Source organism: Ctenopharyngodon idella, chromosome 2 (genome assembly GCF_019924925.1).
Source record: "Ctenopharyngodon idella isolate HZGC_01 chromosome 2, HZGC01, whole genome shotgun sequence".
NCBI classification, from domain to species: Eukaryota; Metazoa; Chordata; class Actinopteri; order Cypriniformes; family Xenocyprididae; genus Ctenopharyngodon; species Ctenopharyngodon idella.
Window position 1 is genome coordinate 38,071,546 of NC_067221.1, and position 27,532 is coordinate 38,099,077.

Consider the following 27,532-nt stretch of genomic DNA (forward strand, 5'->3'; position numbering starts at 1 on the left):
AGAGGATCATGACAAAAACTGAAGTGAGCCGTACGTGGAGGAGTTATAAAGAGGATACATGAGCGTCACTTCAACATATTCCACTTCCTGTTCTAAGAACAACTTCAGCCATCTTGACGTTTGTTACAATGGCAGTAGATCATCTGCTTGTATCCTTCATTCTTCTCCTCATCAGTAACACAGGTAATACAGTCAATTATTAAATGTGTATAAATAAGTGAAATGTCTTGTTTTCAAGTGCTTCATCTATAATGATGTTTGTATAAAGCATCATGTTCAGTCTGCTATAGTTCTGCTTCTCATGAACGGTTTCTGCTCCTGATGACAAACTGAAGCACTAGAGAGAAAGAGTGGATCGTTTCTAACATTTCTAACACTAGAGCAGGGGTGTCAAACATACGGCCCACGATTTGAACAATAAAAGAAAATAGGCCATAAATCGAAACATTTCAAGTTTTATTTTGGCCGATCTCTATACCGTACTTGCACACAAACTGCTTTGCAGTCATTTCCCAAAATTTAATTTGTGTGGGAATAGGAATATTATGATTACGAAGTCTGTAAACAGGACGTTAACACAGGCCAGACAATATATTGAAATGGGGGTATGGGGTTAATATGTATCTATGAAGGGAACTGTCTTCAGAATAGTTTCAATGGCATTTTCTTGTCCTCTTACCTGGGGTTGAGCAGTAGCTTATTTATGATACATGTATTTCAAATATGTATTTCAAATGTGAAATAGTATTTTGAAATTTGATGAAAATGGCTTATTATTTTGTATCAAAATACTTTAGTGTTTTGTATTCTTGTAGTTTTAAAATACTGTGAAATATGATGACATCATAAAAATGCAGCCTCTGATTGGTGCCTGCTCAGTAGTTTGCCCAGACTTCTTGAGGTCAGAACAGAAAATTGATCCATATGAAAGAAGGTGGTCAAGGTACAATTTTTTTTTTTTTTTTTTTTTTGCAGAAATTGCTATAATTTTTAACAGTTTAATGTTAAAGGGATAGTTCACCCAAAAATGAAAATGATCCCATGATTTACTCACCCTCAAGCCATCCTAGGTGTATATGACTATCTTCTTGCAGACAAACACAATCTGAGATTTTTGAAAAATAATGCATCCATCCATAAAAAAGTAATCCATACGACTCCAAGGCTTAATAAAGGCTTTCTGAAGCAAATCATGTGTTTTTATAAGAAAAATATCCATATTTACAACTTTATAAATTCAAATAACTAGCTTCCGGTGGACGACCGTACGCAGAATGCGCAAGTCGACTTGTGCCAAAATGAATAATCCCCTGACACGATGTATGACGCAGGATGTAGGAGTAGCGTAAGCTTAGACGCCTCTCGTGGTTAAAATAAATAGAGCTGTGCAACATTTAAGCTCCTCTTCTCTTATATCGAAATCCTCCGACATTTCTCTTTAAAAAGGATCATTTTAGACTTATAATCCGTGACCGGTGATTCGCCGGAAAATAGTTATTTGAATTTCTTAAGTTTTAAATGTGGATATTTTTCTTACAAAAACACATCGCTTTGCTTCAGAGGACCTTTATTAACCCCTTGGAGTCGTACGGATTACTTTTTTTTGGGCTTCAAAATCTCGCCCCCCATTCACAACCATTATAAACCTTGGAGGACAAAGGATATTTTTAAATATATCTCTGATTGTGTTCATTTGAAAGAAGATCATATACAGTGAGTAAATCATGGGATAATTTTCATTTTTGGGTGAACTATCCCTTTAATCACCTAAGTCAGTGTAATGGTGAAGTAATAGTTCAAATAGTCCAACTGATTGAAGGTTTGCGAAGAAATTTCATGCTCCCTTGTAAAAGTATTTTTTTAGTATTTTTAAAATACAAATATACAGTAGTTTATTTTGATACATGGTGTGGCTGCTGTATTTTGTAGTTTATTTTGATACACTTAAAATTAAGGTATTTGGTATTTTAATTTAAAATACATTTTGACGTATCTTTGCCCAACCCTGCTCTTACCTCCCTATAGTGTTTATTAGTGCAGCACTGCTTTGTATACAGCGGTAAACAAGGAAACGCTATATTGCTGCTGTTCCATCAGCGCCCCCTACAGTCAGACAGTGAATTTGCGTTTTCATTCAGTCCATCTGCTGTTTTTGTTTTGTGCTCGTGTCTTACAGCATAATTATAGCATAATTTCACAAAACAAAAGTCAGACCAGTCTGTTTTTGCATAAAATCTTAATCTAATTTTAAATAAAAAAAAATAACTGATGCTACATGTGTGCATCATGATTAAAATGTAGTGTTTGCCTCTAATTTAATCTAATTTCAAATGGCTACATTTATATATAATTTGCTTGTAAAAAAAAAATCGAAATTAGCTGTGAAAAATCATAATCACTGTAAAAAAAAAAAAAAAAAAAAAAAAAAAAATCAGTTTTCACAGAACAGTGTGTTTTTGTAGTTTTCTCAACAATTATTTTGTAGTTTGTATGGTTAATATTAATGTAGACTGAATGTCAGCCCGCACATGCTTACATTTTTTTTTTTTTTCCCATCCGGCCCTCAACCTAAAATGAGTTTGACACCCCTGCAGAGTGTTAAGGAATCATTTCTGACACATTAGCGAAAAACAAATGTTCATCTGTTTACAGACAGCAGTTTTCCAGGAGTTAAATCACGGAGTGATACTGCTGATGCTTTAGAGCCCCTAAAGTTACAGTTTTATTTATTAGAGATATTTTAGTTATATTTCATAGTCCATATATCATAGAAACAAGTATTTTATATTCATGGATTGAGCCTCACTCTGAGACACTTAACAAAACTCAGCCAGCTGGTGATGATATAAAAATGATAAAACATTACAATATATGACCAATGTCTTAATGCTGCATTAGTTGAAATCAGACCTCTGCCTGTCTTTATATAACCACATTTGTATTAGTACTGTGAGCACAGCCCCAACAAATTACTGAACCAATGAACCTCATGATTTACTCATTTATCCAACCAAATACAGGAGTGTGAGTTGATGATGAAGGTGTAAAATGGATCCAAATCCAAAAGCTGTTGAACTGTGTGTTTCTCTCTCCTCAGGGTTCAGTGCTGAGATCTCTGTGTTTGTGCAGACGGGAGATTCTGTTCAGCTGGATATACAGACACATGAACTACCAGAGTTTGATGATTTATCCTGGGGAAATGATAAATCAGAGAATATAGTTAAATATATACATGGAGTTAAAGCAGTAAAACCTCACTCTTCCTACAAGAACAGAGTGGATTTCAATAATAAAACCTTTTCTCTCACACTGAAGAACATGCAGAAGACAGACAGTGGACTCTATACAGCAAGAACAAGTGGAGAATCAGAGAAAAATATTGTTACATACAGAGTATCTGTTATAAGTGAGTCTCAATTGTGATTTAATGTGTTCCAGTATAAAAGATAATTCATAAGAGTAATTTAATTTCTCACTTTCATATAGTGTGCACACTTTTTTAATTTAAACTTTTTTTGTTTTTTTAAACAACTTCAATTAAAGCAAAAACAAAAGTCCTGCTGATTTTTACTCTGACGTTTTACATGAAGAATACAGATAAATGTGGTTAAAGAAATATTTTTGGTCGTGTTTATTCTTTATGTTGTCTTTAGGTTTGAATGTATACTGCATCTATGTGATATTTATACAGCATGAATGAATGTTTAAAGCTTTTTAGAATCACTGGGCTGTTAAACTGTGATTCTGATCTTGTAGTAAATGTGTGTTTCAGACGCTGTGGAGGCTCCTGTTCTGACCGTAAACTCAATCAGGTCCAGCAGTGACTCCTGTACTGTGAACTTCACATGCAGAGCTCATGACCTCATGATTCACTCCAGCTATCAGAACAACAGATGCTCTCCAGAGGAAGTGACATCAGATGAGATCTACACTCTCATCCTGTACTGCAGTGAGGAGTCCATCATCTGTAACCATAGCAACACTGTCAGCTGGAAAGAAGACAGAATAAATATTAAACAACTCTGTGAAGGTAAATATCTGCTTTTATTTTTATCTCACAAATCAAGACTGCTTATATAAACTGATTACTTTGATTCTTCATCTTTTACTTTCCAGATAATGAAAGACGACCAATCGAAACTCATCATGGTTTATATTCTATGTCTGGGCTTATGTTTATTGTGTCTGGTGTTGTGGGAGTGATAGTGTTTTCTGGTTTGGTCCTTTTCTGTTGCTGCCAGTATAAAGGTACGTTCATCTCACAAATATTGAAAAACTGATTTCATATTCATACTTGAAATAGTTTCTTTAGTAGCTAAAGAATGTTGGAATATGAAAATAATTAAAGGGTGAAAAAGCAATAAGGTTTAAATAGAGAAACAACACATGATTACTGCAGTCTGAACATTTATTGGCCTGTAAGATATTAAGCCAAGATATGTCATTGTGTCTGTAGTTTTGTCTGGCCTTTTCTTGTTTATAGTTCATTTTTCTTCTGTTTCACAACATAAAAGATTCCTTGCAAATCCCTTAAAATACACAAAATGATCTTTTTCAAAATATTTATTTTCAAATCTGACTACTCTAAAATATGTGCTGCTCCATGGCAATAAATACTTAACTCATTATTTCAAATTTCATACACTTTATAATAATTTATTAATTTATATTTGTTTAATATAAAGGAGATGCTACAAAAAAAAAAACAACAACAACAATACAATATCTAACATGCCCTTTTATTATTAGTAAGATCTGTCTAGTGAATCCAGAAGTCTGGTCAATATTAAACTTGAAGGCTGTCAGTCTGATACATGAGAGAAATCAAACATCTGACAGCAATCAAACACAAAGAAACATGTTTCCACACAAGCTGTAATCTGTGAAATAAACCTCCATTCTGACTCTCAGGTGTCAAACAGAGTGATGATACAGACTACGATGATGTTGAGGTGAGATTCAAATGTCTGTTCATCTCTATTCCTGCAGACGTCACAGATTATAAATGTCATGTCAGCCAATACTGAATATTAACTGTTTCACATTCTGTGATGGTTTGATTTATTTCTCTTCAGACACAGATGATGACAAGAGATACCTGGACCACCATCAGCTACTGTACAGTAGGACACCAAACACCTTCATCTGCTCATGACTGCTGAAGATCAGACTCAACTGGATAAAAAGACTTTGATGATTGACTGGACTCACAAACAGAGGTTAAAGTCTTCATTTAACTCTCTGACTTCATCACTCTTGTGGAAGTGTACAGATACTCTTAAGGTATTAAGTTGGGATCACTTTCAGGATGATTTTTTTTTTCCAGCTGTTGAACGATAAAACACTGACAGCCAATCAGAATCTGCATTTATAATGGCAGAAGACATTACGGAGAAGTTAATCACCGAGGTCCAGAAAAAGCCAACCCCTGTTTGACAAGGATACTTTTAGGAAAATGGATATATGGAAGACAATTGGTCATACCCTCGGAATAAACGGTGAGAAGTATTAACGATGAGATTATTAGGCTAGCAAACAGTGTAACATTAAAATGACCTCAGGTATCCAGCGCTAGTTTCAACAACATTGTTTTGATTCCTTTGAAGCTGCAGTGAAAAAGACTAGGAGTTGTTTTTATTCCACTATATTGACTTCGTCAGCTAAATTCGTAGTTAGATTAAATCGATTACACTAGCTATTCACTCTAAACATAGCATTCAAGGACATCTGCTGGTTAAAGCCATGTAATTGCAACAAGAACAGCAAAAACATGTTGTACACAACTGCTGCGCATGAGCTTAGAATAAACAGACAATTATCATTCATTGGTGTGGACGCAAATACAGTTATCGTTATAGTTATCGTTATAGTTATCATTCTTGGTGGGAACGGGCCTTTACTGTTGTGAATGAACTTCAATCAGTTACTGCAGATGTTATGAACGAGTGCTTCACTGTTTCGCTCATTTCACTTGAATATCATGTAGGCTACTGTAATTATTAGTGTTTTTGTGCTTTTTGAATTTGTTTGCTGCCTTCTTGACCAGGTCTCTGTTGAACAAGAGATTTTAAAATCTCAGAGGGACTAACCTGGTTAAGTAGTACAGGGTCAATTTTTATAGGCTAATACTTTACAATAAATAAAATTTTCCAGCCAATTGTGTGCCATTTTTACTCATTAGTGATTCCTGCACTCCATGCCTAAAAATGGCCTTCATGTTTTTTTTTTTTTTTTGCTTTTTTTGAAAAACTACGGAGCCCGGCACGTCACCTATAGGAGAAAAAAAAAATCCGTGCCGACGGTTTTGCAATCCGTTCCCTCAGTTTATAAACCGTGCTCACAAATTCTTAAACTGTTCCCTCGGTTTAACAAATCGTGCCCACGGATTAATAAACCGTACCCACGAATTTCAAATCCGTGCGCTCAGATTTTGCAAGCCGTAGCTACCCTCGGTTTTTAAATCCGTTCCCACAAATTCATAATCCGTGCGCATGCTTTCGCAAATCCGTTCCCAGCACGGGTTTGTAAAAAATGTACTCACGGATTCATTTTAGAAGAAGAACAGCAAACTCCCCCAGGTGAAAAAATACTATAGTAAATACTATAGTGTTTTTAAACCATAGCCTACTATAGTAAATTGTAGTATACTGTATACATTATAGTATTTACAACACTTTGTTAATGAATGCTACAGCATACTGTAGTATTAATTATAGGGAACAAACTGTTATAAATACTGTAGTATACTTTAGTTTTTACTACAGTAAACTGTAGTGTATATTGTAGTATAATATAGCCTACCCTAAAGTTGTAGAAAACTTAGTACAATATTGGGTAAAGTAATTTGTTTATATTACTATAGTTGATAATCTTAGCACTTTATTATTATTGCATAATAAACCTGGCATTGTGTATTATGACTGACTTTTAATTTTTTGTTCCTCTTTTCTTCTTCTAAATGCATGTAGCCTTAAATGCAACAATAGGCTAATAATAATAACAACAACATTATTATTATTTATTGTAATAATTTTTAAATGTATTTATCAATTATTTTTAATTTATGACTATAAATGAGTGCACTTAAGACAGTATGTTTATCATAAAATAATTAATGAATGCTTTATTTTTTATTTAAAAAAAAAAAAAAAAAAAAAAAAAAAACTTTTTACAGTTTTAGAAATGTTTGTGTACTATTCATTCTTAACATAAAGACTTGTTTTGGTGATTTTATTATACTAAGCTTTTTGCCCAAAATGGACTTTAAAAGATAAAAACAATGGAAATTCTCAAATGAATTCTGAATGGAAGTTTAGGAAATTCTCCATTTTGTAAAATAAAGTTTATTTATTTACAAGCCTATGCATCCCTCACCTAAATAGGTGACTGGTTGAATCTGCCGGCAAAGATTGGAGGCGGTGCCACAAATCCGTGAGTACAGTTTTTACAAACCCGTGGGAACGGATTTGCGAAAGCATGCGCACGGATTATGAATTTGTGGGAACGAATTTAAAAACTGAGGGTACGTTTGCAAAATCTGAGCGCACGAATTTGAAATTAGTGGGTACGGTTTATTAAACCGTGGGCACGATTTGTTAAACCGAGGGAACAGTTTAAGAATTCGTGAGCACGGTTTATAACCTGAGGGAACGGATTGCAAAACCGTCGGCAAGGATTGTTTTTTTTTTCTCCTATAGGTGACGTGCCGGGCTCCGTAGTAAAGAGATGTTATTTTTTATTATGGCAAAAAGATATAGACAAGAGTCACATATTTATGTTAATCCTATAATATTACTTAATTAGAGTTAACCAGAGTTTGATGATTCTGTAAGTTTTACATATCCTTTTCAAGACTGTCATGAAGATTTATTTTGAAACTCTGCAAGGACTTCCAAGTCATAAAGCTTTTAGCACTAAGGAGATTTACAAAACAAAAAAACGAAATTCGTACTTTTTTTTGAGTATGCAGGTATTGTCACATATTTTAATTAGTTCTTGCGTTTCTTTGTTCAGTTTCCTGCCACTCCTTAGTTTCTGGTAACCGTTAGTAGTTGTACTTGTTTCAGGTGTGTAATTAATTACCTTGTTTGTGTCTGCTATTTAAGTTGTGCCTTGACTTTCATTCTCTGTCTGATCACTGTTATGGTAAGAGGCGTTTCCCCTGTCTGTTTCCTGGTTTGTGAGTAAGATTAGGCCTATTAAAGTTTTTTTCCTTTGGATTTCATGCCCTGAGTCTTCAGTCTGTTACGCCAACTGTCACACGTATTGTTTTGTTTTCTCGTTTTTCCTCTTCTTTAATAGGGTACAACGGGGCTAAAGGCGCCTTTGATATTATTTTCCTATACACCACTAGATGGCAGAAAAACTTGCCGCAACACTTTCCTAAACATCAGTTTTTCAAAATGCATGTGCAAATTTGTCTGATCCTTGACGCGATCGTGGGCAGCAACGCAAAGTTGATTCTGAGGTAGTTTGATCTAATATTTGATGTGTTTTAAAATGTTGTTGATTTAAGTAGCAAATAAGAATCCATTAAATTAATGTTGGTATTTTCAGACAAAGGTCTTCTTAATGATTTTCAGTTTTGTTCAAGATAATTCAAGCAACAGTTTTTCAATAACGGGTGAATATGTAAAAGTATGGTGTTTGGGGTAAAAAGCGCCGCTGATGTTGGTGCAAAAGGCACAATAATTAACATGATAATGAATAGCTGGCTAACTTTTCCATTTGATTTGTTGACATGACATGGTTAGATTCACATAGCAAATATCATATATCAAATTGGGTATCCATCTTAGAGATAATACCCATATTTATAATGAAACAATCATATTTTAAAATATATTAATCATATCATAATAATAAATAATTTATTGTTACTACTGTAAATCTATATTAAGTAGGCTATTATGGGATCTCCTTCAATGCTTTCAGAATCTTTACTTTTTAAAATTTTGTTTCTGTATTTTTAAAATCTATTTTTATATTTTACATAGGCTTATTTTAATGACAGTATATTTATTGAACAAAAATGAATTCTTTTATTTATCAAAATAAACAGAAAATAGTACACTGTAAAACATTTTCAGCTGGTTAAACTTAGAAATGAAAGTTCACCTGCTGCCTTAAAAATGGGAGTTATCTCAACTAAACATAAGTTAACTCAACTTGAAGTTAATCTTTGTTTCAACTCACGAATAGTCTAGACAATGCATTATTTTAAGTTTAAATTTTAACTTAAAGTAATGCGTTCTTGACTATTTTTGAGTTGAAACACAGCTTATTTTCAAGTTGAGTTAACTCAAATTTAAGGCGGCAGGTGAACTTACATTTTTAAGTTTAACCAGCTGAAAATGTTTTACAGTGAACTTCGCTAAAGTGATTCTTTTGAACAAGTATTAACCGAGTCATTATTAAAAACTATTATTTTAGCTAAAGTATTTGTATGAATACAGTGTGCCTTTTACCCCATGCTGGGGGGCCTTTTACCCTGTGTGTTGGGTAAAAGGCCCCCCTCACCACCTCATACATTTATAAGATTTTTAAACAAAATTAACCACTTTATGATTTTTTTTTTTTCCCCACACAAAATATGTTGCTCCATCAATGTCCAATACAAACATATATATTTTTCCTGCAATCACATACTTTGAGAGTAGTGAAAAGCACAATGTTTCTTAAAGTGTGCCTTTAGCCCCGTTGTACCCTACTGTATGTGAATAATTTTCTCATTGATATTCTCGTAATAAATGTTGTCCTTAATGTTTGTTATAGCACTCATATTATTGTAGGCCTATAAGAAACATTGTGTACTTCTGTCATGCTATATGAACATTTCTTTGGAAATAATAATAAAATTAAAAATGCACCTGGGATGAATGGGCGGCCTTCGGTGCTGGAACAATCACTAACTATTGTTTGGAACTAGCGGATGCCACAAGCGGTGTAATTTCCTCTTTCCTCCGTTCCTATGGGAATCCATTGGAGTGTTGCAACTTTTTCTCTCAGCTCTTCAGAACAAAACATCAGCCATCTTGTGATTATTACAATGAGGGTCGATCATCTGTTTTCATCCTTCATCCTTCTCCTTATCTCTACCACAGGTAATAAACTCATTTATAAAATGTGCAATAAATAATTTAAATGTCCAAGTTTGTATTTTGTCATTTTCTAGTACTTTATCTATGACGTTTGTAAAATGCCAATCGCTTTCGGTCTGCCATAGTTCTACATTTCATGCACAGCTGCTCCAGATAAAACCCCAAAGCACTAGAGAGCTAAAGTGTTTATTTTGTAACACTAACACTATAGAGTGTTAAAGAATAGTTTGTTACATTAGAGAAATAAAACGTCTCTGGTTACTCAACATAACCAATGTGCCCTGAGAGGAGGGAACGAGTCATTGCATCACAGCTGATGCTTTTGGGGAAACATCTTTCTCTGAAAATGCTGAAGCCTGATTGAATCATGCTATTGCAGGGGTTCCCAAACACATTCCTGGAGCCTCCCCAACACTGCACATTTTGCATTTCTCCTTTGTCTGACACACCCATTTCAGGTCTTGGTCAATTTCAATTTGAAATGTAATATGCAAAATGTCAATGCAATATGTAAAATGGCAATGCAATTCTGTATTTAAATTTACATTTTCCATACTATATGTGCAATGTTTGGAGCAAAATGATAATTCAAATTTAATAATATAATTTACATTTGCTATTTCCTACACTAGTTTTAACATATAATTTAAACATATATTTTAATGCTTTATAAGTTGCAAAATTAAAATTAAAATGTATTACAGAAATGGTTATATATATTCAACATGTTCAAGCAAAAATTGTAGCAAAATGACCATTTAAATGTTATTTTTTTTAATTGCATTTACTCTCACAGTTAAGACACTTGCAACTGCATTTTCATTAAATGTCCCGCAATGAATGTAGCAAAATTCAATGTGGATTTCAAAATGCATTTCGAGCCGATCACGTCTCCGCCCCGCCCTGTCAATCATTGCATCAAGGCGGGGCCAGGTGTTGGAAACATGGCGACAGCAGAGCTAAGAAGAGCGAGGCATAAACTGGCAGATGAAGCTGAGCAAGAACAGAGAAATGTCAGTGTTCCTGAAGATTATGCGCGTCCGTCAGTGATAGAACCAGTACGTTATTAGAGGCATAGTTATTTATGGATAGAACGCCTCGCAGAGAACGGCCTGGCGCTCGTGCACCTTATCGTGAGGTGAGCGCGCTCGCGTGTCTGTAGAAGTGCTGAAACAGACGCGTCGAGTGAGCGGTGCTTTACAACAGGCTACTTACTCATAGAAATAGTATGGTTGTATGTTTTTCTCTTTTTATCGTTCTGATTATTGTTTATGTATCATTTATAGGCCTATTAATAAAACGATGTGTAGTCAATATGGATGCTGAGTGTTATTTATAATAATAATAATAATAATAGTAATAATATTAATAATTCCTGTTCCCCAAAATAACTCTGGTGATGTCTAAACCCATCTTTTACATAGAAAGCACTTTGGTCTGATGTGAACAGGTGGTGTGGAGGATATTTTCTTGGCACAGTTTGTGGCTCTTTAGTAGCCTAATGGACCATATGCACAGGATGTTCTTTAGAACATCCGCAATAATATAAGCCAGCTGGAAGACTTCCTGTGAAATGTCACTTGTTGGTGTGTCGGTATCTTCAATGTCCTGAGGTAGCTTTAACAGCATCAATAGTGTAAAAGTTTATAATCAGAATATAGTCAGGAAGGAGAGCTTGGTGCTTTCTGTGTAATTCGTGCACAAGAAAAGTTATTGTTTTTCATGAGATTTTGTGAATACTTCATACTTCACCTTGACATTTATTTTTAAACCTAGGCTATTGATTTTACAATGTTTAATATTTTTTCAAAAGCGAAACGTGTGAAAAAAATATTACAGGAAATGTCTAATATGAGCCAATAAATGCTCCTCTGTTGCCATCTGCTGGTTAAAGTGCTTTTTATTTTTAAATGATAGTGTTTTCTATCAAATGTTGCATTTCCCACATCTTGAAATGTTCGGTTTTACAAATGGGACAATCTCAGAAGGGTGAACAAATATTTTTGGTCATCACATTTAAAAATAACATTTGAAGTGCTGGAAAAATGTTGCTTGTGTTGTGTGTGTCCAAATACAGACACCATGTTTCTTATTCAAACATTCCCATTAGCTTCATCTTTATTGCAATCAGTAAAACTGGTTTATTGGCATATGAGGTAAGTGTGATAACTGCATTAAAATATAAATACAACATTAAAAAAGCAACCATTGATGGTTTTGTGTCGATGTACAACAAGTTCAGAATGACAACTATTTCCCTGGAAATGCCCAAGCTGGTTTAACAAAAACCAAGTAACCATGCATATGGTCAATTGAGCATCATTTAAACACCACAGCCGACCTGAGTATTGTTGCTAACCACGTCCATTGCTTTATGACCACATTACCATCTTCTGATGGGTTCTTCCAGCAGGATAACACCATGTCTCAAAGCTCAAATCATCTCAAACTGGTTTCTTGAACATGACAATGAGTTCACTAGACTCAAATGACCTCCACAGTCACCAGATCTCAGTCCAGTAGAGCACTGGGATGTGCTGGAGCTGGAGTTTTGTGGCATGATAGCTTTTGTACAATATTGAAAAACATTAGTTGATAAGTTTTAAATAAAATTTTGTAAAATAAAATAGTTTCATAGAAGAAAAAAATATATTTTAAAAAGAAATAGGCCTATGTAATTCGTTGCTGTGACCCAGAAAAATGACCCTACTCTGTGTAGCTGTCCAAAATGTTTCTAAATTAGAGATGAGAGAAATTTAAACATCACCAGTTAATTTTAAGAGCAGACGGTCTGGGTGGGGTGCTTTCTAGTGTGTGAAAGAGGGATTTAAACAGTTATTTTTGGGAATAGAAATTATTATTATATAGGCTAAATAATACTCATTAGCATCCAGATGGAGTACATCGTTTTATTCATATAAATGATGCATAAACAATAATCAGAATGATAAAAAGAGAAAAAAACATACAACCATACTGATAGAGCAAGCAATAATCTCGGACAGCTTGTTTAAGATTATTTCTATGAGTAAGTAGCCTGTTGTAAAGCACCGCTCACTCGATGCGTCTGTTTCAGCACTTCTACAGACACGCAAGCGCGCTCACCTCACGATAAGGTGCACGAGCGCCAGGCGCGTTCTCTGCGAGGCGTTCTATCCATAAATAACTATGCTTCTAATAACGTACTTCTATCACTGACGGACGCGCATAATCTTCAGGAACACTGACATTTCCCTGTTCTTGCTCAGCTTCATCTGCCAGTTTATGCCTCGCTCTTCTTAGCTCTGCTGTCGCCATGTTTCCAACCCCTGGCCCCGCCTTGACGCAATGATTGACAGGGCGGGGCGGAGACGTGATCGGCTCAAAATGCATTTTGAAATCCACATTGAATTTTGCTACATTCATTACGGGACATTTAATGAAAATGCAATCGCAAGTGTCTTAACTGTGAGTGTAAATGCAGTTAAGAAAAATAACATTTAAATGGTCATTGTGCTACAATTTTTGCTTGAAAATGTTAAACATATATAACAATTTCTGTAATACATTTTCATTTTAATTTTGCAACTTATAGAGCGTTAAAATATATCTTTAAGTTATATGTTAAAACTAGTGTAGGAAATAGCAAATGTAAATTATATTATTAAATTTGAATTATCATTTTGCTCCAAACATTGCACATATAGTATGAAAAATGTACATTTAAATACAGAATTGCATTGCCATTATACATGTTGCATTGCCATTTTGCATATTACATTTCAAATTGAAATTTGCTACACAGGTGCTTCCATAAAGAACTACGCTTCCGCCATTTTGGGGTGAAAGCGACTCGGCAGTCCAGTGAGTCCACTAGCTCCTATGGCAATATCAGCTGCTTTGTTTAAAAAAAAAAAAAAAAAAAACGTATTAAAGCTGAAATCCAACCTGAATGATGGCAACACAGAATAACATACAATCAGTGTTGAACATCAAATCCTTTTTACAGTTTATTTTACAGACTTTGTGTTTAAGTCTTCTATTTTTTTTCACAAAACCTTTGCTCTCTAGAAACCCAGTCAGTTTCGGTTAAAATTCTTTGAAGTTCAAGTATTAGCATTATAAACACTGAATTAATACCGACATATCAAATTAAATTAAGGATATGCATCAGAATAAGTGGGAATGTTGGACAATAAATGTATAACCGAATATAGCAGCTTGACAGTAAACTGTTTTCGCAGTGTTTTCTTATATTAATGTCTGTTAAAGCAAGACTATGTAAACAAAAAAACACTTTTGTGCCCAAAAGTGGGAATTATGGGACAACAGACACAATGCATCATGTTCTATAAGATCATCATGTTTGTAGCGTGATCCGGGGGATTAAAATGTACAATATATATTTCAGACCTAGTGGAGTAATAGTAATAGTAAATTACTCCACTAGGTCTGAAATATATATTGATCTTAACTTTATTAATTATTAATTTACTACTAATAGTAAATATGTAAAGTTGCATAAAATAGAAATACTCAATAAAGTAGGCTAACTATGTTGTAATGGTTGGATTCCACAACTGATCGCATAAAACATATACAGGCTAAGACAATACAACATTTACTGTAGGTATCATAAAATTTACTGAATATGAGAAATTTTCTATTGCGTTTCTGATTTGGCTGTGAGATTCGCCGATTTTGGCGTGGAACAAAGGCAGGAACACACCAAGCTGACGGTCGGCAGTCGGCCGACTAAACTTTCTCAGTGTGTTCCGCACCGTCGGGCCATCTGATCATTCTGATTGGCTGTTCAGCTACTGCCACCTGCTGGTACAGAAAAATCGTATGCAGGCGCAGAACGGACGTCAGCTGTCGGTTTGGCCAACCCCGTAGTCTGCTTTCGTCGCCACTAGTTAGTCTGCGTCGGCTTGGTGTGTTCCTGCCTTAAGATGTGATGGATTCTGTTGTCCTTGTTCAGTTGGCATTTTCACCCCAAAATGGCTGGCACGCTACCAAAGCGCCACCTAGTGGCTGTTACCCAAAAAGTATCAGAGTTTCGCCTCTTGTGTTCTATACTCTTTGCTTGGAGTCTCCAATTGAGCTGCTGATCTGAATCAGGTGTGTTCGATTAAGGAGACATGGAAAACATGCAGTGTTGGGGAGGCTCAAGGAATGTGTTTGGGAACCCCTGCCAACGGTGCTCGCGCACTCGATCGAGGGACGGGTGGGTCCAGCCGCTATATAGCTCAGCGCCAAGTGCTATTGCCTCAGTCTCTTTCTACTGAGCAAGAGCATACAGAACATGTAAAGACTCTTAGGAGGTTTTACACGGCAACTTACGCAATGTCTCGTTCCCTTCTCTCATGGAACCATGGTTACGTTGAGTAACCCGAGACATTCCTTTTAGATTTAGATCTCTTGTCATTGTGTCACAGCTGACACTTTGGGGAAAAAGATAAAATCCCAGCTGTGTAAAAACTACACAATCCCCAAATCTAAAATAAGAGTTGAATAATATATAAATAAGGCAGGAGAGCGCCAAGCTCTCCCTAGGTCGGCCACCGGACCTAATGGAGACACTCAACCAGTCAGGTGGCAATTGGCCAAGACGGCGCTGGCGCTTTCAGCACCACCCAAGCCATTGCTAAGGCCATGACATTAGACCAGTGCAATGCAATGAGAGGAGATTGAAGCAACACCAGCAGGAGCCCCTAACCACCATGGAAATCCCAATGCAGAACGCTGCAGGTTGTGCTGTGAATAAATTGTTCAAAATAAATAAGAACAGCTATGTAGAGAGTCAGTGTATAGTCCCACAATGAAACCCCGGTGCAGACACTATGCAGCATACCAGACTATACGGCCTAGTCGAAACCACTCGCTGAGGAGGGCCATGGCTACAAGGTCTTTCAGGCATCTAACGAGGGCTCATCCATCTCCCATTGCACAGACAGTACATGCAGTGCAAAAGAAGGGATTTTAAGGATAGAATCTAGCTAAGGTATTTTGCGAAGACCATCCTGCTGCCAGACAAATGTCCTGAATAGACATACCTTTAGTCCAAGCCCAAGACGAGGCCAAACCCCTAGTGGAGTGAACACAAACACCTATAGGGCAGTCCGCTCCCTAGGAAGACGGAGCCAGACAGATGGCTTCCACTTTCCAGTGTGATAGCCTCTTCTTTGACACTGGATAGCCTTTCTTAGCTCGCCCGGAGCAGATGAATAGTTATCCACATAAGCAAGCAGCACACGAAAAGAGCACAATGATTGTTTTCAAATCTTTTGTCAGAGATCATTTCAGGAGAATCAAACACTTGAAGCATTATAACCTGAGCTCTGAACGGTGTTGAGAGCACTTGGGTATATAACTATGAAATTCTTATTGCCAGGACATTTGGCCGGGTGATTCTGAATATGTTGGCGACAAGCCGTTACTTGCTGTACACTCAGAGCATAGAGGGCATACAGTCACCATCCGAGTACACTTTTATAAAAGACAAGGTGATTTACAAGGGGCAAACCACAAGGCCTTTGTCCCATGTTGTGCACCACGTTACTGAGTTACTAAGCAAATGCCTATGAAAGTAACGCCTATGACTGAAAGAAGCGCAAGTGGTGACTGTGGCATAATAAAAGTTCCGCTGCTTTCCAGCTGTGTGTCGCGATCATCTCACATTAGCAATTGCTCCAGTGGCCTCATTCAGCTCCAACATCACTCGGTCCTGCTCTGCTTCATGCTACAACACCATTAATAATCTCATCCATGAACATGATTTCTGCCCGAGTCCCATCCCGATTCTTTTCCACCGGCTGTGAGGTGAAGACGACATCTCCCAAGATTCTGCGCTCAAACTTGGCGTCATCAGGCTACACCTTTGTTTTGAATAGGCGACCTCTAGCGGTGAAAAATCTACATACTGTGCCTATAATTACACCAAATACCATACTTTTACATATTCTTCCGTTATTGAAAATCTGTTGATTTAATTACCTTGAACAAAACTGAAAAACATTTACAAGTCTCAAAATATAGTCAATAATTTTATCTGTACTCATTTAGATAAATCTACAGCATTTTAAAAAACATTAAATATTAGCACAGGATCAGCCAAATTTCCAGGTTCATCATCAAAAGTGGTTGTTAAGAAAAGTGCTGAGCTGAATTTTTGTGCCATCTTGTGGTTTAAAAGAGAAAAAAGTCAAATGTGCCTTTAGCCCCAGTGTACCCTGCTGGTGCTGTAGAGCCCATAAAGCTTTAAAAATTTGTATTAAAATGGATGATTATATTTTATAAACCATATATCATGGAATGAGTATTTTATATAGCTACATGAATATAAAAACTTATTTTTGTGAAGTACTAATTTTTGCCCATTCTTTTCCAAATTTGGCCTGCATGTATTGCCTTAAATGAACTGTATGTGATAAGATGTATTAATAATTACAAACAATTCATTAAATTCGGTTAATTAACTGAATGGCAATGCCAAAGTGACATATAATGATGATAGACAGCAGAAAATAGCAACTATTTCCTTATTAAACTAATTTTTTATTTAATGAAATGTGAGTGGAGTGAGATAAAGGTATAAAATGGATCCAAATCCAAAAACTGTTGTACTGTGTGTTTCTCTCTCCTCAGGGTTCAGTGCTGAGATCTCTGTGTTTGTGCAGACGGGAGATTCTGTTCAACTGGATATACAGACACATGAACTACCAGAGTTTGATGATTTATCCTGGAGAAATGATAAATCAGAGAATATAGTTAAATATATACATGCATCTAAAACACTAAGACCTCACTCTTCCTACAAGAACAGAGTGGATTTCAATGATAAAACCTTCTCTCTCACACTGAAGAACATGCAGAAGACAGACAGTGGACTCTATACAGCAAGAACAAGTGGAGAATCAGAGAAAATTATTGTTACATACAAAGTATCTGTTATTGGTGAGTTTTATTTCTGTGTGATTTAATGTGTTCCTGCAGATAATTCATATGAGTAATTTGTTTAATTTTCACTTTATATAGCCCATAAAGCTATAAAAAATTTGTATTAAAATGGATGATTATATTTTATAAACCATATATCATGGAATGAGTATTTTATATAGCTACATGAATATAAAAACTTATTTTTGTGAAGTACTAATTTTTGCCCATTCTTTTCCAAATTTGGCCTGCATGTATTGCCTTAAATGAATAGTAACTATTTCCTTATTAAACTAATTTTTTATTTAATGAAATGTGAGTGCAGTGAGATAAAGGTATAAAATAGGTCCAAATCCAAAAGCTGTTGAACTGTGTGTTTCTCTCTCCTCAGGGTTCAGTGCTGAGATCTCTGTGTTTGTGCAGACGGGAGATTCTGTTCAACTGGATATACAGACACATGAACTACCAGAGTTTGATGATTTATCCTGGAGAAATGATAAATCAGAGAATATAGTTAAATATATACATGCATCTAAAACACTAAGACCTCACCCTTCCTACAAGAACAGAGTGGATTTCAATGATAAAACCTTCTCTCTCACACTGAAGAACATGCAGAAGACAGACAGTGGACTCTACACAGCAAAAGCAGCAGGAGAATCAGAGAAAATTATTGTTACATACAGAGTATCTGTTATAGGCGAGTGTGATTTCTGTGTGATTTAATGTGTTCCTGCAGATAATTCATATGAGTAATTTGTTTAATTTTCACTTTATATAATGTGCACATTAAAACCAGTTTGTGGCACATTTTTTTTTAATTCATCAGGTTTTTCTGCAACTTTAATTAAAGCAAAAACAACATTGGAGTCCTTTACTCAAATGTTTTCATAGAGAATACAGATAAATAATTTGGTTAAAGAAATATATTTAGTTAGCGATGAAAACGAATTTTGTGTTGTCTTAAGATTTGAATGTGTACTGCATCTCTACTGTGGTCTTTATTCAACAAAACTAGCATTTAAAGTTTTTTACATCTCTGGTCTGTGAGTCTGATTCTGATCTTGTAGTAAATGTGTGTTTCAGATGCTGTAGAGGCTCCTGTTCTGACTGTAAACTCAATCAGGTCCAGCAGTGACTCCTGTACTGTGAACTTCACATGCAGAGCTCATGACCTCATGATTCACTCCAGCTATCAGAACAACAGATGCTCTCCAGAGGAAGTGACATCACATGAGATCTACACTCTCATCCTGAACTGCAGTGAGGAATCCATCATCTGTAACCATAGCAACCCAGTTAGCAGCAAAAAAGACAGAATAGAGATCAAACAGCTCTGTGAAGGTAAATATCTCCTATTCAAGATGTGTGTGTACATACAGTGAGCATTATCTACTCGTCTTTATTCTCACAATGCAAACTTCTTTTGGTTTACAAACTGTAAGCGTCATGCCGGTAGATACTGTAATTAAGTGACTGTAAAGTGAATAAACTAATTGCAACAAAAATGTGCAACAAATAATTTAAATGTCCAAGTTTGTATTTTGTCATTTTCTAGTACTTTATCTATGACGTTTGTAAAATGCCAATCGCTTTCAGTCTGCCATAGTTCTACATTTCATGCACAGCTGCTCCAGGTAAAACCTCAAAGCACTAGAGAGCTAAAGTGTTTATTTTGTAACACTAACACTATAGAGTGTTAAAGAATAGTTTGTTACATTAGAGAAATAAAACGTCTCTGGTTACTCAACATAACCAATGTGCCCTGAGAGGAGGGAACGAGTCATTGCATCACAGCTGATGCTTTTGGGGAAACATCTTTCTTTGAAAATGCTGAAGCCTGATTGAATCATGCTATTGCAGGGGTTCCCAAACACATTCCTGGAGCCTCCCCAACACTGCACATTTTGCATTTCTCCTTTGTCTGACACAACTATTTCAGGTCTTGGTCAATTTCAATTTGAAATGTAATATGCAAAATGTCAATGCAATATGTATAATGGCAATGCAATTCTGTATTTAAATTTACATTTTCCATACTATATGTGCAATGTTTGGAGCAAAATGATAATTCAAATTTAATAATATAATTTACATTTGCTATTTCCTACACTCGTTTTAACATATAATTTAAACATATATTTTAACGCTTTATAAGTTGCAAAATTAAAATGAAAATGTATTACAGAAATGGTTATATATATATTCAACAAAATGACCATTTAAATGTTATTTTTCTTAATTGTATTTACACTCACAGTTAAGACACTTGCAACTGCATTTTCATTAAATGTCCCGCAATGAATGTAGCAAAATTCAATGTGGATTTCAAAGTGCATTTCGAGCCGATCACGTCTCCGCCCCGCCCTGTCAATCATTGCATCAAGGCGGGGCCAGGTGTTGCAAACATGGCGGCAGCAGCTAAGAAGAGCGAGGCATAAACTGGCAGATGAAGCTGAGCAAGAACAGAGAAATGTCAGTGTTCCTGAAGATTATGCGCGTCCGTCAGTGATAGAACCAGTACGTTATTAGAAGCATAGTTATTTATAGATAGAACGCCTCGCAGAGAACGCGCCTGGCGCTCGTGCACCTTATCGTGAGGTGAGCGCGCTCGCGTGTCTGTAGAAGTGCTGAAACAGACGCGTCGAGTGAGCGGTGCTTTACAACAGGCTACTTACTCATAGAAATAGTATGGTTGTATGTTTTTCTCTTTTTATTGTTCTGATTATTGTTTATGCATCATTTATAGGCCTATTAATAAAACGATGTGTAGTCAATATGGATGTTGAGTGTTATTTATAATAATAATAATAATAATAATAATAGTAATAATATTAATAATTTCTGTTCCCCAAAATAACTCTGGTGATGCCTAAACCCATCTTTTACATAGAAAGCACTTTGGTCTGATGTGAACAGGTGGTGTGGAGGATATTTTCTTGGCACAGTTTGGGGTTCTTTAGTAGCCTACCAATGGACCATATGCACAGGATGTTCTTTAGAACATCCGCAATAATATAAGCCAGCTGGAAGACTTCCTGTGAAATGTCACTTGTTGGTGTGTCGGTATCTTCAATGTCCTGAGGTAGCTTTAACAGCATCAATAGTGTAATAGTTTATAATCAGAATATAGTCAGGAAGGAGAGCTTGGTGCTTTCTGTGTAATTCGTGCACAAGAAAAGTTATTGTTTTTCATGAGATTTTGTGAGTACTTCATACTTCACCTTGACATTTATTTTTAAACCTAGGCTATTGATTTTATAATGTTTAATATTTTTTCAAAAGCAAAACGTGTGAAAAAAATATTACAGGAAATGTCTAATATGAGCCAATAAATGCTCCTCTGTTGCCATCTGCTGGTTAAAGTGCTTTTTATTTTTAAATGATCGTGTTTTCTATCATTTCTATAAATGATGCATAAACAATAATCAGAACGATAAAAAGAAAAACATAGAGCAAGCAATAATCTCGGACAGCTTGTTTAAGATTATTTCTATGAGTAAGTAGCCTGTTGTAAAGCACCGCTCACTCGATGCGTCTGTTTCAGCACTTCTACAGACACGCGAGCGCGCTCACCTCACGATAAGATGCACGAGCGCCAGGCGCGTTCTCTGCGAGACGTTCTATCTATAAATAACTATGCTTCTAATAACGTACTGGTTCTATCACTGACGGACGCGCATAATCTTCAGGAACACTGACATTTCTCTGTTCTTGCTCAGCTTCATCTGCCAGTTTATGCCTCGCTCTTCTTAGCTCTGCTGTCGCCATGTTTGCAACACCTGGCCCCGCCTTGATGCAATGATTGACAGGGCGGGGCGGAGACGTGATCGGCTCGAAATGCATTTTGAAATCCACATTGAATTTTGCTACATTCATTGCGGGACATTTAATGAAAATGCAATCGCAAGTGTCTTAACTGTGAGTGTAAATGCAATTAAGAAAAATAACATTTAAATGGTCATTTTGCTACAATTTTTGCTGGAAAATGTTAAACATATATAACAATTTCTGTAATACATTTTCATTTCAATTTTGCAACTTATAGAGCGTTAAAATATATGTTTAAATTATATGTTAAAACGAGTGTAGGAAATAGCAAATGTAAATTATATTATTAAATTTTAATTATCATTTTGCTCCAAACATTGCACAAATAGTATGGAAAATGTAAATTTAAATACAGAATTGCATTGCCATTTTACATATTGCATTGCCATTTTGCATATTACATTTCAAATTGAAATTTGCTACACAGGTGCTTCCATAAAGAACTACGCTTCCGCCATTTTGGGGTGAAAGCGATTCGTCAGTCCAATGAGTCCAACTAGCTTCTATGGCAATATCAGCTGCTGTGTTGAGAAAAAAAAAAAAAAACGTAAATTAAAGCTGGAATCCAACCTGAATGATGGCAACACAGAATAACATAAAATCACTAGTGAACATCAAATCCTTTTTACAGTTTATTTTACAGACTTTGTGTTTAAGTCTTCCACTTTTTTCACAAAACCTTTGCTCTCTAGAAACCCAGTCAGTTTGGGTTAAAATTCTTTGAAGTTCAAGTATTAGCATTATAAACACTGAATTAATACCGACATATGAAATTAAATTAAGGATATGCATCAGAATAAGTGGGAATGTTGGACAATAAATGTATAACCGAATATAGCAGCTTGACAGTAAACTGTTTTCGCAGTGTTTTCTTATATTAATGTCTGTTAAAGCAAGACTATGTAAACAAAAAAAACAAAAAAAAAACACTTTTGTGCCCAAAAGTGGGAATTATGGGACAACAGACACAATGCATCATGTTCTATAAGATCATTATGTTTTTAGCGTGATCCGGGGGATTAAAACGTACAATATATATTTCAGACCTAGTGGAGTAATTTACTATCACTATTACTCCACTAGGTCTGAAATATATATTGTACATTTTAATCCCATGGATCACGCTACAAACATGATGATCTTAACTTTATTAATTATTAATTTACTATTAATAGTAAATATGTAAAGTTGCATAAAATAGAAATACTCAATAAAGTAGGCTAACTATGTTGTAATGGTTGGATTCCACAACTGATCGCATAAAACATATACAGGCTAAGACAATACAACATTTACTGTAGGTATCATAAAATTTACTGAATATGAGAAATTTTCTATTGCGTTTCTGATTTGGCTGTGAGATTCGCCGATTTTGGCGTGGAACAAAGGCAGGAACACACCAAGCTGATGGTCGGCAGTCGGCCGACTAAACTTTCTCAGTGTGTTCCGCACCGTCGGGCCATCTGATCATTCTGATTGGCTGTTCAGCTACTGCCACCTGCTGGTACAGAAAGGCATTTCATCTTATGCAGGCGCAGAACGGACGTCAGCTGTCGGTTTGGCCAACCCCGTAGTCTGCTTTCGTCGCCACTAGTTCGTCTGCGTCGGCTTGGTGTGTTCCTGCCTTAAGATGTGATGGATTCTGTCGTCCTTGTTCAGTTGGCATTTTCACCCCAAAATGGCTGGCACGCTACCAAAGCGCCACCTAGTGGCTGTTACCCAAAAAGTATCAGAGTTTCGCCTCTTGTGTTCTATACTCTTTGCTTGGAGTCTCCAATTGAGCTGCTGATCTGAATCAGGTGTGTTTGATTAAGGAGACATGGAAAACATGCAGTGTTGGGGAGGCTCAAGGAATGTGTTTGGGAAACCCCTGCCAATGGTGCTCGCGCACTCGATCGAGGGACAGGTGGGTCCAGCCGCTATATAGCTCAGCGCCAAGTGCTATTGCCTCAGTCTCTTTCTACTGAGCAAGAGCATACAGTACATGTAAAGACTCTTAGGAGGTTTTACACAGCAACTTATGCAATGTCTCGTTCCCTTCTCTCATGGAACCATGGTTACGTTGAGTAACCCGAGACATTCCTTTTAGATTTAGATCTCTTGTCATTGTGTCACAGCTGACACTTTGGGGAAAAAATAAAATCCCAGCTGTGTAAAAACTACACAATCCCCAAATCTAAAATAAGAGTTGAATAATATATAAATAAGGCAGGAGAGCGCCAAGCTCTCCCTAGGTCGGCCACCGGACCTAATGGAGACACTCAACCAGTCAGGTGGCAATTGGCCAAGACGGCGCCGGCGCTTTCAGCACCACCCAAGCCATTGCTAAGGCCATGACATTAGACCAGTGCAATGCAATGAGAGGAGATTGAAGCAACACCAGCTGGAGCCCCTAACCACCATGAAAATCCCAACACAGAACACTGCAGGTTGTGCTGTGAATAAATTGTTCAAAATAAATAAGAACAGCTATGTAGAGAATCAGTGTATAGTCCCACAATGAAACCCAGGTGGAGACACTATGCAGCATACCAGACTATACGGTCTAGTCGAAACCACTCGCTGAGGAGGGCCGTGGCTACAAGGTCTTTCAGCCATCTAACGAGGGCTCATCCATCTCCCATTGCACAGACAGCACATGCAGTGCAAAAGAAGGGATTTCAAGGATAGAATCTAGCTAAGGTATTTTGCGAAGACCATCCTGCTGCCAGACAAATGTCCTGAATAGACATACCTTTAGTCCAAGCCCAAGACGAGGCCAAACCCCTAGTGGAGTGAGCACAGACACCTATAGGGCAGTCCGCTCGCTACATACAGTGAGCATTATCTACTCGTCTTTATTCTCACAATGCAAACTTCTTTTGGTTTACAAACTGTAAGCGTCATGTCAGTAGATACTGTAATTAAGTGACTGTAAAGTTTACTATGAATAAACTAATTACTGCAGTTCTTCATCTCTTACTTTTCAGAAAGTGATAGACTACCATCCCACTCTCCTACAGTTCATCTTACATATCTGTGTTTATTGTGTTTGGTGTTGTGGGAGTGATTTGTGGTTTGATCCTTTACTGTTGCTGCAAGAATAATAAAAGGTATGTCCATCTCGCTAATTTCAAAAAACTGAAAAGGTTTTTTTAGTGCTGAAAGAATGTTGGAATATGGAAATTATTAAAGGGGCTGAAATAAGCAGCAAAATTTATATAGAGAAACAATATGTATTTTGACAGTCAATAGGATATTAAACCAAGATACATCATCTAGTTTTGTCTGGCCATATTTTATTTTTGTTTAAAAATAGATTTATTTGTTAAATCTTTGCATTTGTTCTGACTACACTAAATCTGGGTCAAATACTGGGAATCTGGGAAACAAATACTCAACACATTACTTCTTATTTCATACATGTTGCAATTTTTTACAGTCAGACCACTAGATTTCTCCTGAGTTAAAGGATTAGCTCACTTTCAAATTAAAATTTCCTGATAATTTACTCACCCCCATGTCATCCAAAATGTTTATGTCTTTCTTTCTTCAGTCGAAAAGAAATTAAGGTTTTTGATGAAAACATTCCAGGATTATTCTCCTTATAGTGGACTTCAACTGACTCCAAACGGTTGATGGTCAAAATTACAGTTTCACTGCAGCTTCAAAGGGCTTTACATGATCCCAGATGAGGAATAAGGACGGTCTTATCTAGCGAAACGATAAGTCGTTTTCTAAAAAAAAATTAAAAATGATATACGTTTTAACCATAAATCGTCTTGAACTAGCTCTCTTCTTCTTCTCTATTAGAATTCCGGCAGTGTAGATGCTGCTAAGTGTATTACTGCCCTCCACAGGTGAAAGTTTGAACTAATTGTTACATACTTGCACTAGCATATAGTATATGACAATTTAGTTTATGGTTTATATAGTTTTTTATTTTTTTTAGAAAATGACCGATCGTTCCAGATAAGACCCTTATTCCTTGTCTGGGATCACGTAGAGCCCTTTGAAACTGCACTGAAACTGTCATTTTGACCTTCAACCATTTGGAGTCAAACAGGTAATCCAAAACTCAAAGACTTTAATTAAAGGTAAAAGGCAGGCAAACGGACGGTGCAAACACATCTATTGACAACAGAAGGCATCTTTACACAGAAAAAGCGGCACAGAAACCAACTCTGTAGTGGCATAAAATCACAAAAATGTGCATTTACACAGAATGTTTAATGCTTCTCTGAAGCGGCATAAATGCATTTGCACGGGAATTAAAATCACGGGAAACAATGTTTAAATGTTTAAGCTTAAAACTACAGTTTTAAGAATTTAAAAATAATCAAATAAACAATGAAATTACACTTGAAATAAAAAAATTTATTTCCACTGCGTGCTATAGCTATCTCACACTTTGATGTTTGTCGTAATTCTGTGGTACTGATAGTTATTTTCTATTTCTTAATAAAATTTTTACATTTGGATCAAGTGCTATAAAGAAATTATGAATTTTTACACCGGGTACATTACCACAGGATTAAAAGAGGGTGAAAGTTTTTTTCAAAGAGCCAGAAAGTCATTGGCACAACAAACGAACATTGATGATGCTAGCATTAGCATTTCAGGCAGGACAGCAGATGTCACCAGACCGTCGTGTGTGGGTGAAAATATCATCCTCAAAGAGAGGATTTTTGGAATATAACATAACAATAATTACAGTGACGCCGACTGGGTTAAGCATTTACCGTATCTGAGAGAAATGTAGCAGCGCAGTGATCCACCTCTTCAAAGGAAGATTACAAACGGAGACTTTGCGATGTGAGTACAGGACTCTTTTACTTCACGGTCTCTTGTTGGTATACATTTAATTTGCCTAAAACAATATGAAGCGAGGTCTATATTTTGTCTCCCGCTTTTGATTCTCGCGCCGCCTGAGCTGACAGGTGTGCTTTTGTTTGTCACGACAATGACGTAGTTTAGTGCGGCACAAGCTCGCGTTCATTTACACTGAACCAAAACAGTATCAGAGTCGCCTTTGATACTAGGGGCTGAGGTGGGTCAGACCCGGCGTATTTTAGGTCTGCTTTTATGCGCCATTGCGTCTTTACACAGAATTTTGAGCAGGTACAGACCCGGCTTAACTCGGCTGTGTAAAGATGCCTAGAGACTGAACAAAGAGTGCAAGGAAGAGTGGAGGTTAAATAATAAACAGAAACGAGATGATTAATGATGAACAGCTGACACTACTAAACTAATGAAGGTAACCATAGAAACAAAGTACTGGCGGGAAACTTAACAAAGGAACACAGGAACAAATCAAAATGCAAACAGAAATTCCAAACACGTGACAATGGGGGTGAGTAAATTATCAGGAAATTTTAATTTGAAAGTGAAATAATCCTTTAATCCTCTTTCCTGAGAGGTGTATCCAAAATGGTCAATGTTTATGATAATGTCTTTACTCATATTTTTTTATTATTTTTAATATAGTATTATTCTTTTACATGGTATTGATTTCTTTAATCATTTATATGTTTCCTACTATATGCTCTGATATGTTTGATTATTTCCAAATGTAAGACCATTGGTGTCTTTTCTGTGCTGTAAGACTGAGTGGGCATATTTTCCATCAGAATTGATTATGTGATGTACCTTTGTATCAAAATATGTCTATATTCCTTATTAAAATTTGATCTCTGACATAATCA

At 36.2% G+C, this 27,532-nt stretch overlaps 2 protein-coding genes across 4 annotated transcripts in view; both read left to right on the plus strand.

The window, feature by feature from the left end:
* LOC127497660 (CD48 antigen-like) overlaps positions 1–27,532 on the plus strand; it is a 50,170-nt gene that overhangs the window by 21,012 nt on the left and 1,626 nt on the right. The window contains exons 5-6 of the mRNA XM_051866317.1: positions 3,813–4,030; positions 4,117–4,248. Coding sequence (XP_051722277.1) covers positions 3,813–4,030; positions 4,117–4,248 — 350 coding nt within the window. The remainder of the gene's footprint in view (positions 1–3,812; positions 4,031–4,116; positions 4,249–27,532) is intronic.
* LOC127497676 (CD48 antigen-like) lies at positions 1–27,532 on the plus strand. Of its 3 annotated transcripts, XM_051866350.1 has the most exons (5): positions 9,848–10,103; positions 17,727–17,987; positions 18,670–18,717; positions 19,104–19,361; positions 24,818–27,532. In XM_051866350.1, the coding sequence occupies exons 1-5, from the start codon at positions 9,971–9,973 to the stop codon at positions 24,895–24,897; spliced, it is 780 nt and encodes a 259-aa protein (XP_051722310.1). In that variant the 5' UTR covers positions 9,848–9,970; the 3' UTR covers positions 24,898–27,532. The 3 variants fall into 3 exon arrangements, with proteins under 3 accessions (XP_051722317.1, XP_051722310.1, XP_051722303.1); XM_051866357.1 differs by lacking the exons at positions 9,848–10,103; positions 18,670–18,717 and adding an exon at positions 1–183 and having other exon boundaries at positions 17,727–18,035; XM_051866343.1 differs by lacking the exon at positions 18,670–18,717 and having other exon boundaries at positions 9,888–10,103; positions 17,727–18,035.

Coding starts and splice junctions, on each gene's coding strand:
- LOC127497676 (XM_051866350.1), top strand. CDS start 9,971: ATGGGAATCCATTGGAGTGTTGCAACTTTTTCTCTCAGCTCTTCAGAA. Junction 18,718..19,103: donor ATACAGAGTATCTGTTATAG/GCGAGTGTGATT, acceptor TGTGTGTTTCAG/ATGCTGTAGAGGCTCCTGTT. Junction 19,362..24,817: donor GATCAAACAGCTCTGTGAAG/GTAAATATCTCC, acceptor CTTACTTTTCAG/AAAGTGATAGACTACCATCC.